The 17,367-nt window shown below is 52.2% G+C and overlaps 2 protein-coding genes across 2 annotated transcripts; one reads left to right on the forward strand and one right to left on the reverse strand.

Moving 5' to 3' along the window:
• The first annotated feature begins 2 nt into the window (after nucleotides 1-2).
• On the forward strand, nucleotides 3-9,932 carry TIMM17A (translocase of inner mitochondrial membrane 17A). Its single transcript, XM_040085419.2, has 6 exons — nucleotides 3-96; nucleotides 4,478-4,577; nucleotides 6,012-6,075; nucleotides 6,839-6,967; nucleotides 7,512-7,622; nucleotides 9,598-9,932. The coding sequence occupies exons 1-6, from the start codon at nucleotides 71-73 to the stop codon at nucleotides 9,666-9,668; spliced, it is 501 nt and encodes a 166-aa protein (XP_039941353.1). The 5' UTR covers nucleotides 3-70; the 3' UTR covers nucleotides 9,669-9,932.
• Nucleotides 9,933-10,807: 875 nt separating this feature from the next.
• ADIPOR1 (adiponectin receptor 1) lies at nucleotides 10,808-17,298 on the reverse strand. Its single transcript, XM_040085417.1, has 7 exons — nucleotides 17,087-17,298; nucleotides 16,346-16,462; nucleotides 15,494-15,665; nucleotides 14,359-14,545; nucleotides 13,219-13,406; nucleotides 11,852-12,045; nucleotides 10,808-11,558 (listed from the first exon to the last, which is right to left on the reverse strand). The coding sequence occupies exons 1-7, from the start codon at nucleotides 17,234-17,236 to the stop codon at nucleotides 11,430-11,432; spliced, it is 1,137 nt and encodes a 378-aa protein (XP_039941351.1). The 5' UTR covers nucleotides 17,237-17,298; the 3' UTR covers nucleotides 10,808-11,429.
• Nucleotides 17,299-17,367: the final 69 nt, after the last annotated feature.

A 17,367-nucleotide genomic window follows, 5' to 3' on the forward strand; every position in this document is an offset into this window, starting at 1 on the left:
CCTCCACTACCATTGGCCGCCATGGGGCCGTCAGCCAATCGTGTGCGGGGAAGTGGTGGGGCTGGGCAAGATGGAGGAGTACGCTCGCGAGCCCTGGTGAGGGGAGCGGGAGCGGGAGCGGGAGCGGGACCGGGACCGGGACCGGGACCGGGAGCGGGAGCGGGAGCGGGAGCGGGACCGGGAGCGGGACCGGGACCCGCGAGCGCCGGAAAGGGGCAGGAGAGCAGTGCGGGCGCGCTCCGGGGCCGATCCCCGTCGGGGGGGCGGGGTTGACCTTGGTGAGGCCCCTGAGGGAGGTGGCGGCGGCCGTGCCGCGGGGCCCGCTCGGGGCCTGGGCAGCCAAACCCCGCCGCTCCCGAGCCCCGCGGGGCCTCCCAGAGCGGCGAGGAGCCGGCGGGGCCCCCCGACCTGCGCCGCTCATGCGCCTTTGGGGGCGGCGGGCGCTGCACTGACGGTCCCACGTTGGGTCCTTCAGCACCCGCTTATTCGCAGCCCTGCTTGGGTCCCTCATCCTCAGCTTCCCTTCCAGCCTTCCTTTATCCTTAGTGCCTTCTATCGGCCTCCCTATACTCAATTCCCCCTTATCCTCAGCTCCTCACATTCTCTGTCCCTTCCTCATTCACAGGCTCCCCCGCTCCGCTCCCCTTCTCATCCTCAGTCCTTTCGTCGTTCTCAGATCATCCATTCTCAATCCCCCCTCATTCTCAGCTCGCCTCATGTTTCCCCCTGATGTACAGCCCCTCCAATCCTCATTCCCCGTTCATCCTCCGCCACTGTCTCAGTGCCCCTATCCTCAGGCCTTCATCTCATTCAAAGCCTCCCTCACGCTCAGCTTCCCCCATGCCCCACTCAGCTTTTTCTCCTTAATTCTTTCTCAGTTCTCTCCCTCAGCCTCCCCCACCCCATCCTCAGCCTCCCCCCTCAGCCTTCTCTTACCCTTAATTCATTCTCAACCTCCCCTCAGCACCCAAGTCCTTGCTCCTCCTCCCCCCAGGCTCCCCTCATACCCCCAGTGGCCCTGCCCTTCCCTAGCCCAACCCCCCTTGCCCCCTCCACGCCAAGCTGGCGGCATCTGAATTCTGTCACGGTTCAGCATATCTTTGTAGACCTACACAGCCACACTGGCTGCAAGTCAAAGGTTGGATTTGTAGTAATAAAAGGAGTAAATGCAAGCTCGGGTGCAGGGTTGGTGAATCATGGTCAGTTTCTCATCATGGAGAGGGACTTGGGACAAGGGCCTGGAGTCACAGGCAGGACAGGGGGGAATGGCTTCTCACTGCCAGAGAGCAGGGTTAGATGGGATAGTAGGAAAAAATTCTTCCATATGTGGTGGGGCCTTGGCCTAGGTTGCCCAGAGAAGCTGTGGCTGCCCCATCTGGGGCAGGGGATGGAATGGGATGGGCTTTAAAGTCTCTTCCACCCCAAAGCATCCTGAGATTCTGCTGACATTTGCAGACAGAGGCCTGTGACTGCTCATGAGGCTTTTCCCAATCTTTGCAAGTTGCTCTGCTGACGTGTTAAATTTGTCCATAAACAATACCCCTGCCTTTTTACAGCATAAAGTCTGGGACATGAGCAAAGTAAATAATATTTATTTATAGATTGCTGTGGGCTCCTGGTAATCCCGGAGTCACAGAGGTTGGAAAAGACATCTCAGACCATTGACTCCAACCTGTGACCCATTGTCAGCTTGTGAACCTCACCTTGTCAACTAGACCAAAGCACTGAGTGACATCCAGTCATTCCTTGAACACCTCCTGGGATGGGGATTCCACAAACTCCCTGGGCAGCCCCTTCCAATGCCTGATGGTTGTTTCTGTGGAGAAATTCCTCCTGATATCATCCTGACCCTCCCCAGGCACAGCTTGAAGCTGTGTCCTTAATGCTGTGCAATACAGATGTTTTGCTGCCAAGCCATGTGGGGCCGTTGGTGTCCCCCATTGTTCTGGCCCCTTTGTTGCTGGTCACCTTGTGGTCCCCCTGTTATCCAGCCCCCAGGAGCTGCTATCTTTGGGTCGGTCCAGTTCCCTATGAGCCACTGACAGAGAAAAGGCCCCTTTGTTCATTTAAAGTGTGGTGGCATTTGATTTGAGTGGTTATCAAGCTGTCAGGAGAGCTGCAGGGTGCTGTGGGGCTTAGAGGAAGGACTCACCCCTCTCCCAGGCAGCCAGAGCTGGTGTGTGGCTGTCGCAGAGCCCTGGGAAAAGTGAAGTCTTGCCCTCTGCTCTCCTCATCTTTGAGCAATCTTTGGTGCCATCAGAAGCAGGAACCTGGCCTTATCCACATGTCATTTTCCTATCGTCAGGGCTTCCCTCAGAGTCAGGGAAACAATTAACGGTAATGTTACCCTTGTAGATAAGTGTCAGATTAACGATGAAATAATTTCTTCTCCTCCAGTTCTTTATGAGGTCAAGCAGTGCCAGGGCTGGGGTATTTTGTGTCAGCTCTGAGGGAGTTTGGAGGAGCTGACACACAGGCTGGCTGTGCTGGGATCAAAGATGTTCTCTCATTTAAAAGCTGCTCAGAAAAGCTTGGAGAGTAGTTTAAAAGGAAAATTAGGAACCCCGAAGTTAAGGGCTAATGAGGTTAAAGAAGGAAGCATTCTGTGATTGGGGTCTCATTAACAAGGCTTCAGGAAAAAACAGCCATCATTTCTAACTTGGAATTCCTTGGCTTTGTGGATGAGGGAAGCTCACTTTACATAATCCATTTAGATTTCCAAAAAGCCTTTTAATGAGATCACTCTTAGAGAGTTAACGAAGGGAGAGAGCTGGGATGTTTTATTCATAACAGAGGGGATAAAAATCTGCACAGGAGATGTGAGAAAAAAGCAACAAAATATCCCTGAAAAAAAGGATGTGAGTTGCTTTTCATCTTGACATCTTGGACAAGAGTGTGCCTAGAACCTTTTCCTGATACTGGGGAGAGTGGAAGGAAAATAAACAGTTGTAATGTTGAATGCAGTTAGGGCTGAGGGGTTGTAATGAGGTGAGACCAAGTGCAGGCAGGGCAGACAAACAGGAGGTGTTGAAGGATGAAATAAATATACTGCATCCTGAGGCCATGTGGGTTTGAGGCCTGGATGTAGCTGTCACTGGGAACACTCAGTGGTGACACTTGGGTGAGGTCCTGGTGCCTTGGGAACAACCCAGTCATCCAAGGTACAAAAGCAAATCCAACATTGAGTTGTTCACACAGGAGTTCCCTTGGGCAGGGGGCAGGGCTGGCTGTGGAGGTGGAGGTTTGGAAGTAGGTTGTGAACACGGAGCCTGGGAGAACACTCAGGGGGAGGGGCTGCAAGCCGGAGATACTTTCTTCAGGAAGAAAACACCTTGTGGCAAAGCCTGCAGCACTGTGAGGTGGGTTTGTCACCCCTCACTAGAGGAGGGCTGTAAGGTGGGGAAGTGGCAGGTCAGGGATGATGTCCTCATGTGCGGGAGCTGGAAGCTGTAGGGGATCCTCAGGAACAGAAACATGGCATTCTGAGTGAAACTGGAAGTGCTCATCAATGCTCCTGCCTGACAAACACAGAGCTTGCCATGGTGCTCAGATTTGTGACCTGCATGCTGTTGTAGGCTGATTTTTGCATTTTCTGATTATTGGCAGTATAAGGAATTAAATCACCTGAGTGCTTGGCTGGAAGATCTCGATACAAGATGAAAGAAACCAAACAACTTCGTTATTTTATGCTCTGAAATTACCCACAGTGACTACTGAAGTTAATGGCATCTTACAGCTCACCTAATTTAGGAGTTTGGTTTAGGGTTGCAAGGCTTCAGTTCTTGGCAGAGGTTCTGAACCCCAAATTAAGGCTCCCCTGGCAGGTACTCACAGTCTGTGCTGCAGTAAGGTGCTTCTGTGTCAGTTTTTCCTGGCTGCTCTGTGGTGTTGGAGCAGGAATTGTGGGTGCTATACCTCAGGGGATCTCTTGTTTTGTTTGAGTGGACTTCAAAGATCCAGGACGCACCAGGAAAAACCTTTCCATTTCAGCAAGGATGACTTTGAAGTCTCACTTAAATAAGCAGAACTAATGAAAAGGGTGAGTGATTCAAGAAAACATGTTTTGTGCCAGCTGGGATCCGAGACTCATGGAATTTGCTACCTGAGATCTCTGTAGGTCAAGGGAAGAATGAGATCAGGGAATTTAAAGCTATTTACACTATGTTAGTAGGGCAGAGCTGGAATTCTGCAGGAATTTTCCACGATGGAAGTATGTCTCTGCCTTGTGTGAGGAGTTCAGGCATTTCCGTATATTTGATACTTCCCACTCCAAGAAAGTGGGCCAGGAGACTGGCAAAAGTTGAGTTTGTTTTTCTGTAATATTCTTGGGGTTTTTGTTGCTGTCTGCTTGGAGTAAAGCCACCAGGCTCGATCTTCACCCCAGTTGTACCAGTGCCGAAGTGCTGGATCCATCCCACTCACTCACACGGTTTAACAGGATGGGATTTAATATTTTCATCTCTATTTTTCTTTCCAGTCCCTGGAGGATAGTGGATGACTGTGGAGGGGCCTTCACCATGGGGGCCATAGGAGGGGGCATTTTCCAGGCTATCAAAGGCTTCCGAAATTCTCCAGTGGTAAGTCAAATCCTCTGAAGGTGCATTGATTGCAGTCTTGCCTCCACTGTCCTACTCCAGGGAGTGTGGCAGTGAAGGCGAAGGAGAAGAAATCCCAATGCAGGGAGCAGGGCTGATTAAAGACTTGTACATTGTTAATCCAGACCATGAGAATCTGTCCTGGCTCAAGATCTGTGGGAATTCATCTTTTGGGATAAAATTGCTACTTCTGATGGCTGCAGTGGGACACTGGTAGCTTGTTCCTCCCTAACTAGTGAACATTTCCCTCAGGATGGGGAAGTGCAGCAGGAAAGATCCGTCTTGGCTGATTTCCTGCCTGTGGTTCTGTCTGCATGGAGGGGCAGGAAGCCTGGGCTCTCCTTCCTCTCCTGGCCTTTCCCTTTCTTTTAAAATATGTAACGACTCAAAGAAAGAATCTTTTTCGCATTCAGATTTATATTAAAGGGTATAATTTTCTTTAATCAATATCTTGTTTAATCACTGCCCTTTTTATTAACTTGATTTTTTAATGCTCAGGTTTGGTTTCAGTGTAGGAGGGAGTAAACATGGAAGTGAAGTTTTGCTGATGCAAGTCAGTTTTCACTTTCGAGATAGCTGCTGCAAAAGTATGTCTATAAACCCATTGCAGAGACATTTGATAAATTAAGATCCAAATGCTGTGTGAAGATTTTTTTAAAAAATTCTCTGACTTCATATATAAGGTGGTTTTTATATTACACTGACAATAAGCTGTTGGTTTGAGGTGGGTTTAATAACTTCATTAAACTTAAGTTTAATAAGTAACTGTTTCCAAACTAGTCAGATCCTGCAGACACTTCACTTGAAGAGGACTATGTGCTTAATTAGTTTCTTAATTTTGCTTAAGACTTGCTAAATATACCTATCCCCACTTCTGAGTGATTGTAACAAAAATAAAACTCGGTGGATATTCTTTAAACTGTGTTAAAGTGTGGAAAAGCATGTAATTGTTCTGTAGGCTCCTGGGTGATGTGTTGAATATTGACTCTGAAAGGCTCAGCATGACCTTACTTTTCTTGGCTACAAAGACACCTATGATTCCACCTGCAGGAGTGACTAAACATAGGGCAGCTAGTGGGATTGCCCATCAGATAGGAAGAAAAGATGATACATGTGAAAAATCACTGCTTATCCTGCTGAAATGTTATTTAATGCCTCCTTCAGTCCCACTGGGCCGCTCAGACTGTGAATGCAAAATGTTTCCTGGCTGGTGACTGTAACTCCCATCTGTATCTGACAGGAATATTGTATGGCAGTGATAAATAGTGAAATAGGTGTAAAGGACACTTTGTCTCAGCTCCTCACAGCTACTGAGGGGGCTCAGAAGTCTGTTGGGCCTGTGGCAGATTTTTGCAATATAGACTCAGCTTGGCTGTAAGATTTTGGTTTTGTTTTAACTGAATTCTCTTATTTTAGGGTGTAAATCACCGTCTGCGGGGCAGTTTGACAGCCATTAAAACCAGAGCTCCACAACTAGGAGGTAATAAATTTTGGGGTTTTGTTGCACAGAATTGATTGTTTTTAGATTAGAGAGTTTGGGAGTGGAACATGGTGCAGCTGCATTGACACCTGAGCCGAGTCTCAGCAGGCTTGTTGGCCCAAGCAATGGGTAAATACAGTTCTGATATATCCAAAATGAGTTTGACTGGGGAAGAAACATTCTGTGTTCCTGGAGTGGTAAGCCGGTGGTAATGACTGATCATATCTTAAACAGCAGAGCTCCCTGGAGACCCCTCATGGTGTGGAGGGAGTTAAGATAAAACTAACTGATTACAAGAAGTGATCCAGCTTGGATCAAAAGTAGAACTTGGGGGTATCCATCCATGTGCTGTAGGATGCCGGGCTCCTGAGGCCGCAGGAGCAGGGTTGGATGAGGTGTGAGGTGTGATATGACTCTGCATCATTGTCTGTGAGGAGATATGTTAAAAAAGAATAAATCTGGAAGTTCCCTTAGCTAATCTGACTTTGTTAAGATGAAAGTTGGGTTATAATCAAAGTGTGATAAATTTTCTGTAGTTAATTGTAGATGAGTGAGACAATATATAAAATGGGGGGCAAGGGGAATGATGACATGTCAAGTTGGAAATTTTCCTGTATTGATTTGAACCTGTATTTGGCTCTTTATGAGTTTGAATTTCAAACTTCATGTCTGAAAGAGAGCACAGTAACACCACAGCATGTGTTGTGCAGCACAGCTGGCTTCTCTGCTCTCTCCAAAGTGGCTTTGGTTTGATTTGAAACAGGGAGCTTTGCTGTCTGGGGAGGTCTCTTCTCCATGATTGACTGCAGTATGGTCAGAATGAGAGGGAAGGAAGATCCCTGGAATTCCATCACAAGTGGAGCCCTGACTGGAGCCATTTTAGCTGCAAGAAGTAAGAAACTGGGGATATCAGTAGAAAATCTCCTATTCTCTAAATGTACAGTCCTCACTGTTATAGCAAGGCAACAGTCTGTGACACCCAAATTGTAATTTGCTGTCTCAGATGCTGAAAAATAATATGAAACTTTTCTCCTGTGCTTAGGAAAGTAATAATCACGCTCCCAAATGTTTTTGGTGTTCCTTGAAGGGAGAGCGGGGGGAATTGCCCAGTAATTATAATTTAATGCCATTTAATGGACACAAAATTACTGCTCTGAGTCTGCCTTAGGAGACATTAAGGCAGGAAGAGGGTGCTGAGGCCCTGACACAGGTTACACAGAGCAGCTGTGGCTGTCCCATCCCTGGAAGTGTCCAAGGCCAGGTTGAATGGGGCTTGAAGCAACCTGGGATAGTGGAAGGTGTCCCTGCACATGGCAGGGGGTGGAACAAAATGATCTTTACAGATCTTGGTCCTTTCCAGCCCAAACCATCCTGGGATTCAATAGATTCTAATGTACCAAAGAAATTAAGTGTTGGTTTGTGTTTTCCATTTCCAGATGGCCCTGTTGCCATGGTCGGATCTGCCGCGATGGGAGGAATTCTCCTGGCCCTGATCGAAGGAGCTGGAATTCTGCTGACAAGATTTGCCTCCACACAGTTCCCAAATGGTAAGGAGCCAGGAGAGGATGTGTTACAAGGATTCGCTTTGCTGATGTGCTCCTGGCAGTCATCTTCTTATCCTAGAGTGAATCTGCACTGTCCTGCCAGCTCCTGAGGTTGTGGAAAACCAAGGAGGAGCTGCAGGTGCTGATGATGTGAGATTATCACCAGCTGCTTCCCACTGGGAAACTGGAGGTGGCATGGTTGAGAGCAGGGATGTCCCTGCTGTCCCTGGCTTCTGCCACACACCTGGCACGTGGTGGCAGAAGGGTTTTACGCGGGGGTGGGACACAATGGTTTGAGGAGATGGCAGGCAGCAACTTGTGGTAAAGAGGGGTGGTTCTGGCAGGCCATGGTCTGTGCGGGGAACCCCGGGGTAAATGAGAGGGTGAAGATCTGGCAGGTACACATACACGATTTCCAAGAGGAGTGGTGGTGGTGATTCTCTTCTAAACTGCTTCAATATCTACATCCCTTTTTCTTTCTCAAGTAAAATGCAAGCAGAGGTCTCACTGAGTCAGAAACTTGTGTGAATGCTTCCTGTGGAAAATCCTAAATACCTCTGTCACAGAATCCCAGACTGGTTTAGGGTGGCAGGGACCTCAAAGCCCATCTCATTTTACCTTCCACTATCCCAGGTTGCTCCAAGCCCTAGCCAGCCTGGCCTTGGACACTGCCAGGGATCCAACGGGCAGCCACAGCTTCTCTGGGCAACCTGTGCCAGGGCCTCACCACATTCACAGGGAAGAATTCTGTCGCAATATCCCATCTAACCCTGCCCTCTGTGAGTGGGAAGCCATTTCCCCCTGTCCTGTGATGCCAGGCCCTTGTCCCAAGTCCCTCTCCAGCTCTCTTGGAGTCCCTTTAGGCACTGGAAGGGTCTCTAAGGTCTCCTCAGAGCATTCTGCTCTCCAGGCTTAACATTGCTGGCTCTTCCAGCCTTTCCTCATAGGAGAAATGTTCCACCTTATTTTGGGAAGAACACAAACCACTAGTGCAGGATGAGTAGCAGGGCACTAATTCCCAAATGAATCCTCTCCGGAGTTTGTTCACCAATATTCTTCATCCAGCCTAAATGATGACAATTTCTGTTCTTTAAAGATGCTTGAAAATTAATCGGCCTTGGAGAAAGTGTATCATCTGTCCATGACAATTAATTCTGTCCCACCACAGCTGTGTTGCTCCCTCCAGCAGCAGGGATCAAGAAGATGACTCCACACTTGCAAGTCACCATGGTTACACCTTTCCAGAGGGGCCAAGGTCACCTCAAAGGCATTAATGTGCAAGTTTCCAGTTCCTTCAGATGACTGGAACAGTTTCCCTCTCCCTGCTCTGGTCCATCTCCCCATTAAAAAACCTTGTCTAGTGCAAGGTGTCCCTGCCCATGGCAAGGGGTGGAGCAAGATGAACTTTAAGGTCCCTTCCAACCCAAATCATTCCACAGTTCCATGATTTTATGAAACTTGGAGAGAAGTAGTTTGTCTTTGAAGCAGCTTGCACAGCGTACTTTTCCTAAAAGAGAGCTGAAGAGGGACTTTGGACAAGATCCTGGAGTGCCAGGACAAGGGGGGAATGGCTTCCTACTGCCAGAAGACAGGGTAAGAGGATACTGGGAAGAAATTCTTACCTATGAGGGTGGTGAGGTTCTGCCTCAGGTGGCCCAGAGAAGCTGTGGCTGCCCCTGGATCCCAGGCAGTGTCCAAGGCCAGGTTGGATAGGACTTGGGAGCAGCCTGGGATAGTGGAAGGTGTCTGTGCCTCTGGCGGGGGGTAGAATTGAATAAACTTTAAGGTCTCTTCTAACCCAAACCAGTCTGTGATTCTATGCAACTTTTGAAACATTTTATGAAACCAAAACAATTGCAGGATTTATGATTAATTTAAAGAAGGATTTATATAAACAAACCAGCTGTGAATTCTGTTAATAGGAAGAAATCTCCTGTATTTTGGTGTTTATTTGCCTTTTTCCCTGTTCCTGCTCCAGGCCCACAGTTGTCAGAGGATCCATCCCAGCTCCAGCCACCCCCGTTCAGCGATTACCGACAGTACCAATGATGGTCTCTGGCCGCCTCCTCCTCCTCTTCCTCCTCTTTCTTTTCCTTCCCTGTTCCTGAGCAGTCCCACCTGGAGGATGCGGAGGGGGTTTGTACTTACACCAGTGGTTGTCCCTTACACACCATGCCAGGAGGACCTGCAGCATTTCTCAATGTCAAACTGCTCAGGAGAACTTTTAGAAAAGAAAATCTATTTATTCCTGATGTATTCCATTGCTGTAATGTTAACACGTCTGGTAGAATACACGGAGGTTTGAGACAAGGACCGAACAGAGTCTTGTCATCCTTTGGACACAGGCTGGAGTGAAAGTCTTGGTCTCCTCTGGGATGTCCCACCTGCAGTGAACACAGCTGGAATGTAGCCTCTTTCCTGTCGGGTTTAGGTTATGGGGCTGGAGGAGGAAGCATTGCACCTGCTGCCAGCACAGCCTCCAGCTTTTCATCTTGCATCCTGGCCTGAGCAGTTACCACATCTCTGTGGTTTTGTCCTTAAACTCCAGGTGTGGAAGCCCTTTCCCTCTTGCCAGCAGTATAAAATCACATCCAGTGAGGTTTTCTGTTGTAATTAGTTATTAAACTCATTGACGCTATTGCTTGCTGGCAGTTCCTGATACAGTATCTAGCCTAGGGGATTTCCAAGGCTGGCCCACATCCAAGCAGCTCAGCAAAAGGATGCCTCCACCTCTGGGGGATGGCAGGGGCAGGTGGGACTGGGGCTGCAGGGCCTCTGGCCCCACTCTTTGACCCATAGGTCAGGCAATGGCCTTCAGCTGCCTGAGCTGCGCTTTACTTTGCTGGCCTCTGCCCCTCCAAACCTGACAGTTACTGACCCCTGTGGACTAGGAGAAACTTCTGACTGGGGCATGGTCCTGCACTGCCCCCACCCTAGCCAGGCTGCAATGCCTCTCCTGCCCTGCTGAGCCCCAAGGGAAGTCACAGCCCCAGAGCTGTCACCAGCCCGGGCTGGGTTTCCTGCCCTGTCATCACAACAGCCCATTTTCCTGTTCTACTCCAGCCCAGTCCAGTCCAGAGTCCACTGCAGCTGGAGGGATCCCACTGTCCCAGGGCACTCCTGCCCCACTCCTGGGGTGCCCAGAGCCCTCTCTTCCCCCACCCCAAAAACAGACATGGACTCAGTGGTGACACTGAACTACTGACCTTTTTATTTCAAACAGCTACAGCAGCTCTACATTCCCGACAACACTGTCCTTCCTCCCTACTCCCGACAGTGAGGGAGCTGAGGACTGCGGTGGCAGCGCATTGTCTTAAAGCTTAGTATTAAATATTAAATATTCTTTCATTTATGTTTACATTACTTTGTCAAGGAAAACAGAACAAAACAAAAAAGACAATTAAAACTTTTAAATTACATGAGTGTGTGCCTGCTCCTGGGGCTGCCCCAGCCAGGCATTGCTGTAGGGGATATGCAAAACTCCTAGTGTGTGAGGAGCGGGGTGTGCTTGGCTGTGCGGGAGCAGAGTTGTTCCCTGTGCTGTTGGAGCAGCAGGTGATCCCGGTGCAGCTGAAACACTGTTTGGAGGAGTCGGGAACACCCCTGCAGCCCCAGCACAGTGTGTGGGGAAGGGGGTGAGGATTTGGTCAACAACTTTGCTAAAGGATTTTTCCATTTCTTTTGTTGTTGTTTCTTTAAAAAAAAATCCAACAAACCAACAACCCCAAACAGTTTTGAGTCTTCCTTTGATTTTAGCAAAGACAAGAGTTTAAAAAGCACTTAGGAAGCTTGTACTAAAACCAGGTGCTCTCAGAGGAGAGAGTCGTCTGTGCACCCCCCTTCCAGGCCATAGCGGAATTCCTGCAGGTTGGACACCCCATAGAAGTGGACAAAGGCTGCAGCCACCACCAGCACGTGGAAGATCTGATGAGACTGGAACTGCAGGGAAGCAAAAAATCTTTTAGACCAGACCAAAGGAGACAGTAATATCGTCAACCCCTCTTCCTCTTTTTCCTCATTACACCAGGACTGCCCTCTGTTCCATGGTTCTGTTGTACCCAGCAGCAATTCCCACCCTGTACTTTGCCATGCCCACATAGAACCTGTTCAATGTCTGCCTGCCAGCATGTGCTGAGGCACAGTTGGACACCCCCAGCCTCCAGCCCCTCAATATCTCCCGCCACCTCGACCCCAGAGCTGCCCCCACACAACCTGTTCGCTCCCACACTCACCCAGATGTCGAACTTGCCCGGGAAGAAGCGCTCAGGGATGCGGGCAGCGTAGAGCCCAGCGCCCGTAATGTACATCACAGCCATGAGGAAGAACCAGCCCATCTGCCCCACCGTGGTGGCCTTCACAAAGCCCTCGGCAATGGTGAAGTGCATGGTGGGCACAACCCCGCTCAGTCCCAGCCCCAGGAACACGCCTGTGGCCCAGAGAGGAGGTCAGGGAAGAGCTCGGTGGGGAGGGGGAGCTACTCCTCCCACCAACTCCCCTTGATCCCTCATCCTGTGCTAGGGAAGTAGCTTTTCTGCACTGAATTCATAGAATTCAGGACCCATAAGGATCATTGTGTCCAACTCTTGGCCCCCCAAACAATCCCACCCTGTGCTTGAAAGTGTCCAAATACTCCTTACACTTCTCCAATCCTCACGGCACTCATCCTTCACAAAATAAGGGACCCACAGCTCCACATTCCAGGCAAACCACCCCTGTGCTTGCTGGGTAGAACCCACCCAGTGTTTCTTACACAGGGCTGCAGCAGCTCCCGCTCCTAGCTATGGGAATGGACTTTTTGGAAGGTGCCAGCCCTTTGGATCACACCAGGAAGACAGCCACCCCTTCCAGGAAAGCAATTTCTTACAGCTCCTGAGGAAGGAGCTCAGCAGCAGCTGCAATAATCAACTCTGGCCTCTGATGAGTTGGCAGAGAACAAGGGGCACCATGCTGACTGGCCTGGAGAGGCTCTGGGCGGCACCCGGCTGGATCCTGCTTGTGCTGGGGGCACAGGATGCAGTGGGGAGGAGCCATGAGGGTGTGAGTCCTGCCTGTCCCCTGCCCTCATCTGAGGGCTTTCAGGTGGCTTCTGTCTCAGCATGGTCTTTCCTCACTCATGTAGCCAGGACAGTGCTCTGAGAGACATTTGCTTCAGGACCCCTGGGAATTGGGGAGGGAAGTGTTTCCTTGTGCTCACTGAGGCTGATGGAACCTGCTGTGGGGGTAAATTGGGGTGTGGGGGTGGAGGCAGCCCCCCACTCCACCCCCAGAAAGGCAGGGACCAGCCAGTGTGTCCCTAGCAGGGAAGAGCTGAGGAATGCTTTCCTCCTCTGCCCCAGCTGCTGGTTCCTGCTGCTGAACCGCTTCCCGGAGCAGGCAGAAAAGGCACAGCCCCAGCCCGCTCAGGGCTATCTCTAAACTCCAAACCTCAGGCTCTGCTCAGGAGATGAATCCCCAGCACAGCAAGGGAAGGCAGGAGGCCACTCCCTGCAGTGCTGTGCTGTGCTGCTGGGGGGCATGAATCCTGTAGGTGCCCAGAGCTTCTCCCAAATGGGACCTGCCCAAAGTGTCTCCCAGGACTCGGGGAGGAGGGAGCTCCTACCTGCTCTGGTCTGCCTGTGCTTGGGGGTGGCAAATCGGTCCCACTGTGCCACAATGATGGCAGAGATACCCAAGACACAGACGATGGAGAGGTAGATGAGTCTTGGCTGTGGGGAGCAGTAGAAGGAGTAGTAGAGCCACGGGACAAAGCTCCCCATGATCAGCAGTGCAATTCCTGAATAATCCAACCTGCAGCCAGGGTGCAATGACAACAGAGCCACAGGTGAGCCCCACAATCCACCCTCCAGCCTGCAGCTGAATGGAGTCACTGGGCAGGAGGGGGTGTGCTGGGCTCCCATAACAGCACGTACAACAGGAGAAAGGGTCTTGGAACAGTGGGAATGCTGGGGAGGGGCAAGAGGAGGCTGGAGCTCAAACCACCAGGAATAAATCCCTGTGCACATGGATCTGTGATCCTCCACTCATCTCACCACCGAAACACAGCCCCTGCACTGCTCCCACTGCCTTCCCAGGAACACAAGAGCATTCCTGCTGGATTTGTTCTGGAGACAGGGGATCTCTGGAGGCTGTGCAAAGGGGATTCCCAGCAAGCAGCGCCCAAATAAAGGCCTTTAACAGCCATGTGGGTGCAGAATGGCCCTTGAGAGCCTCACTGCGAAGGCGGACAGGAGCCTGACTCTTGGAGCAGCCCAGGAAGAGGCACGAACCACTGACTAACCTTCCCACTCTGCTGGGAATCCTGTTTGTGTTCCTTCTTTCCATTTGGTTTCAGCTCAAACTGGATTCAAAACAGAAGTTTTTAAAAGCACCCAGTAAACTGGGACCTGCCAAACTGGCGATGGCCCCCAGCTGCCCAGTGAGAGCCAGACCCCTCCTCGATTCACTGTTACAAGAGGCACAGAGCCTGTTCCCTTGGGAGGCAGGGTCCTGCTCCCTTGGGAGCTGCAGGCTCCCAGGATCCTTATCATGCACCTGAGGCCCCTGACCTGGCACATTTAAGGTGCTCAGGCAGAACCCTCCAGAACCCTGCTGTGCTTCCCCTCAGTTCCATGCTGGATTGGGCTGATGCTCCCTTCCCCCAGATATAAAACATTCGGGAACACAGTGCTTTCCAAGAGGAAGTGCTGCAAGAACCCAAAACCTCCCAGGAGACCACAAAACCACACTCATGCTGACTCACTTCGAGAAAGTCCGCGAGACCTTCTCCGAGTGACAGTAGACAGTGTGGAAAAGCCAGGAGAAGCTGAGGCACAGCACTGCTCCCAGGAAGAACATCCCAAACACCACCTTCTCTTGGAGAGGAGCCATAAAGTACATGTTTGGCCGCAGCATGGTCAGGATCCCCAGGCAGAGGAATAGAACAAAGCCTGCAGGAACACACAGAGAGGGAAGTCAGGGGGACAGTGGGGGACCTCGGCAGAGCCAGAATAAGAACAGCCCTGGCCATGCTCTGGGAGGTCCTAGATGTATCCAAAGGGTGCTCAGTAACCACCAGTGGGTCCTTGGCTGAGGCCTTTGTTAGTGCAAATGAGAAGGGATGGAGTCAGGGGAAGGGACAGGCGCAGGGAAAAGAGCTGCTCGGCTGCTATATTTCACCAGGTCATGGAATCAGACTAGCTTAGGTGGGAAGGGACATTAAAGCTCACCATGTTCTACCCCCTGCCATGGGCAGGGACACCTTCTGCTGTCCCAGGCTGCTCCAAGCCCCATCCAACCTGGCCGTGGACACTTCCAGGCATGGGGCAGCCACAGCTTCTCTGGGCACCCTTTGCCACGGCTTCACCACCTTCACAGGGGAGAATTTCTTCCACTATCCCATCTAACCCTGCTCTCTGGCAGTGGAAGCCATCCTCCCTTGTCCTGTGACTCCCAGCCCTTGTCCAAAGTCCCTCTCCAGCTCTCTTGGAGCCCCTCTAGGCACTGGAAGGGGCTCTGAGGTCTCCCTAGAGCCTTCTCTTCTCCAAGCTAAGTATTCCCAGCATTCCCAGCCTGGCTCCAAAGCAGAAGAGCTCCAGCCCTCAGAGCATCTCTGTGGCCTGCTCTGGACTCATCTAAGAGGATCATCCTCTGAGGCTTCCCTGTTTTGCCCAGGACACATTTGCCCGTCCCACTCCTGCAGTGGTTGAGCCCAGCCCTGATCCCTCTCTCCCAAGGGGCTCCAGGAGCTCCAGACACTCTATGTCTGATCGTCCTGCACGCGCAAGATCTGCACAGGAAGCCCTGGGCATGGAGAGGCCCCAGGACCGAGCCCGTTCTGACCCTGATGTGGGGTCTGAGCCCCTCCAGCCCCAGGGCTCCCCCTTCCCTGCAGTCACCCAGCAGGTGTGTCCAGATGTTGCCTGTCTCAGTGTGTATCCGGAAGATGCTCCGGAAGCAGGCACGGAAGGAGGGCATGGGGGGCCGGTGTCCATGCAGGAGGTAATCGTTATCCTTGAGCCAGTCAGGCAGGACGTCGTATGGGATCACGCGCCAGCGGCCTTCCCACACCTGCAACACACCAGGGGGATCAGGGCAGTCCAGAGCCCCAAATCCACGGGGAACAGCCCAGCCCTGGGATGCTCCTTGGGGAGAGGAAGTTTGGCTTCTCTGACAACAGGTGTCCTGTGGGACCCTGTAAGCAACCCACCCACATCCTGTACTTTGCTCCCCATAACCCTTCAGTAAATGATTCCCAGTCCCCCCAGGGAGTGATTTTACCCCCACCTCAGTTCCCACAAGGATTGACTCCCAGCTTCCCCAGAACGAATTGATTCCAGAACCCCCCAGGGAGTCAGGAGCAATTAATACCCTCAGCTTTAACCCTTCCACACACTGTCCCCTGTGGTGGGAATTCCCATTTGATCAGGGAAGCAACACAGGAGCTACAGTGACTGTGGGCACTGGCTGACACCCCGGCTGGCGCTCATGGTCCCAGGCCCCACCCAGGCCCACAAGAACACTGGGATTGGGGATTGCTCCCAGGTCCTCACCCACCCTGGCTGCGCCAACCCCCATCGTGGCCATCGCCTTCCCACATCGTTCCCCGGGGCTCTGATGGGAGTAGATCAGCAGAGCTGGTGCCAGCTGCAGCCACATGGAGCTTTATCCGGACACATCCTGCCACCCCAAACCCTAGGACTGGGGAATCTGTTCCAAAAACAAGACCAGATCGCCACAGGCTCCAGTACCTTGTACACGAATTCTTCCATCTTCTCCATGGCATGGTGAGCCTGCAGGGGCAGGGTCAGCACCCGCACCACCTCCTCCTCCTCCTCGCGGGCTGCCGGGCATGGTGGGTCCTCAGCCTGCAGGGAGAAGAGCCAGGAGAGAATCGTTCCAGCCTCCGGGAGAGGAATCATCCCTGCCCTCCTGAGAGTACCTGGGGCTTCATCCCTCCAAAGGGACAGGCAAGACCCGGCAGTCACCCTCGTTTATGCAACACGCTGCTGCCTGACCCATCCTGGGCAGGCTAATCCCAGATTTATCCGGTCGAAATGCGGGATTACCACCAGCGATTTTCATCCCTACAACCAAGGCTGGAATGGCCGCTTGGGAGACCCCAGCTGGCCCACCCGAGCAGAGGCCGCTCTGAGCTGGGAAAGCTCTGGGTCCCGGCTCCAGTCCCACTCTCCTCAGCCAGGAAAGGGTTCGGGAAGATGATTCCCTGCCCTGTGGAAATGCTGAGGCACTGGAAACACCCTGGGAACACCCGACACAGACACAGCGATCCCGGCTCCAAGCCTACTCGGCAGGACCAGAGTTCGGGCAGGCTCAGAACACGGACCCGAGGAACACGGAACACGGAGCCGTACTCCTTCGGCTATTAATGGGATAACAGGCAGATTCCCGGGATAATCCGCAGGGACGGAGCGAGGAGACTGAGTTAGGCTCCGCATCCCCTCCCGCCTGGGGGTCCCGGAGGGTCTCACGCTGGCCGCGCCGGTGGGTCCTTGGTCCCCCTTCTCCTCTAGGAGCGGCCCCAGCTCGGCGAGCTCCAGGTGCGCCCGTTCCCGCTCCCGGTCCCGGCCGGCGGCCGCCAGCCCGCTGCCCGCCCCGGCGGGGGCCTTGCGGGACGCCATCGGGGCGGCTGGTGCGTGCGGCTCGGAGGCAGCCGGTGAAGGTCCCTCCGCGTCCTTCTGCCGCCGCGCTGGGGGGGAAGGAGAAGAAACACAGAGTTACTGGGACCAGAGGGACTGGGGCAGGGCTCTCC

The sequence above is a fragment of the Hirundo rustica genome, chromosome 24, assembly GCF_015227805.2.
Source record: "Hirundo rustica isolate bHirRus1 chromosome 24, bHirRus1.pri.v3, whole genome shotgun sequence".
NCBI classification, from domain to species: Eukaryota; Metazoa; Chordata; class Aves; order Passeriformes; family Hirundinidae; genus Hirundo; species Hirundo rustica.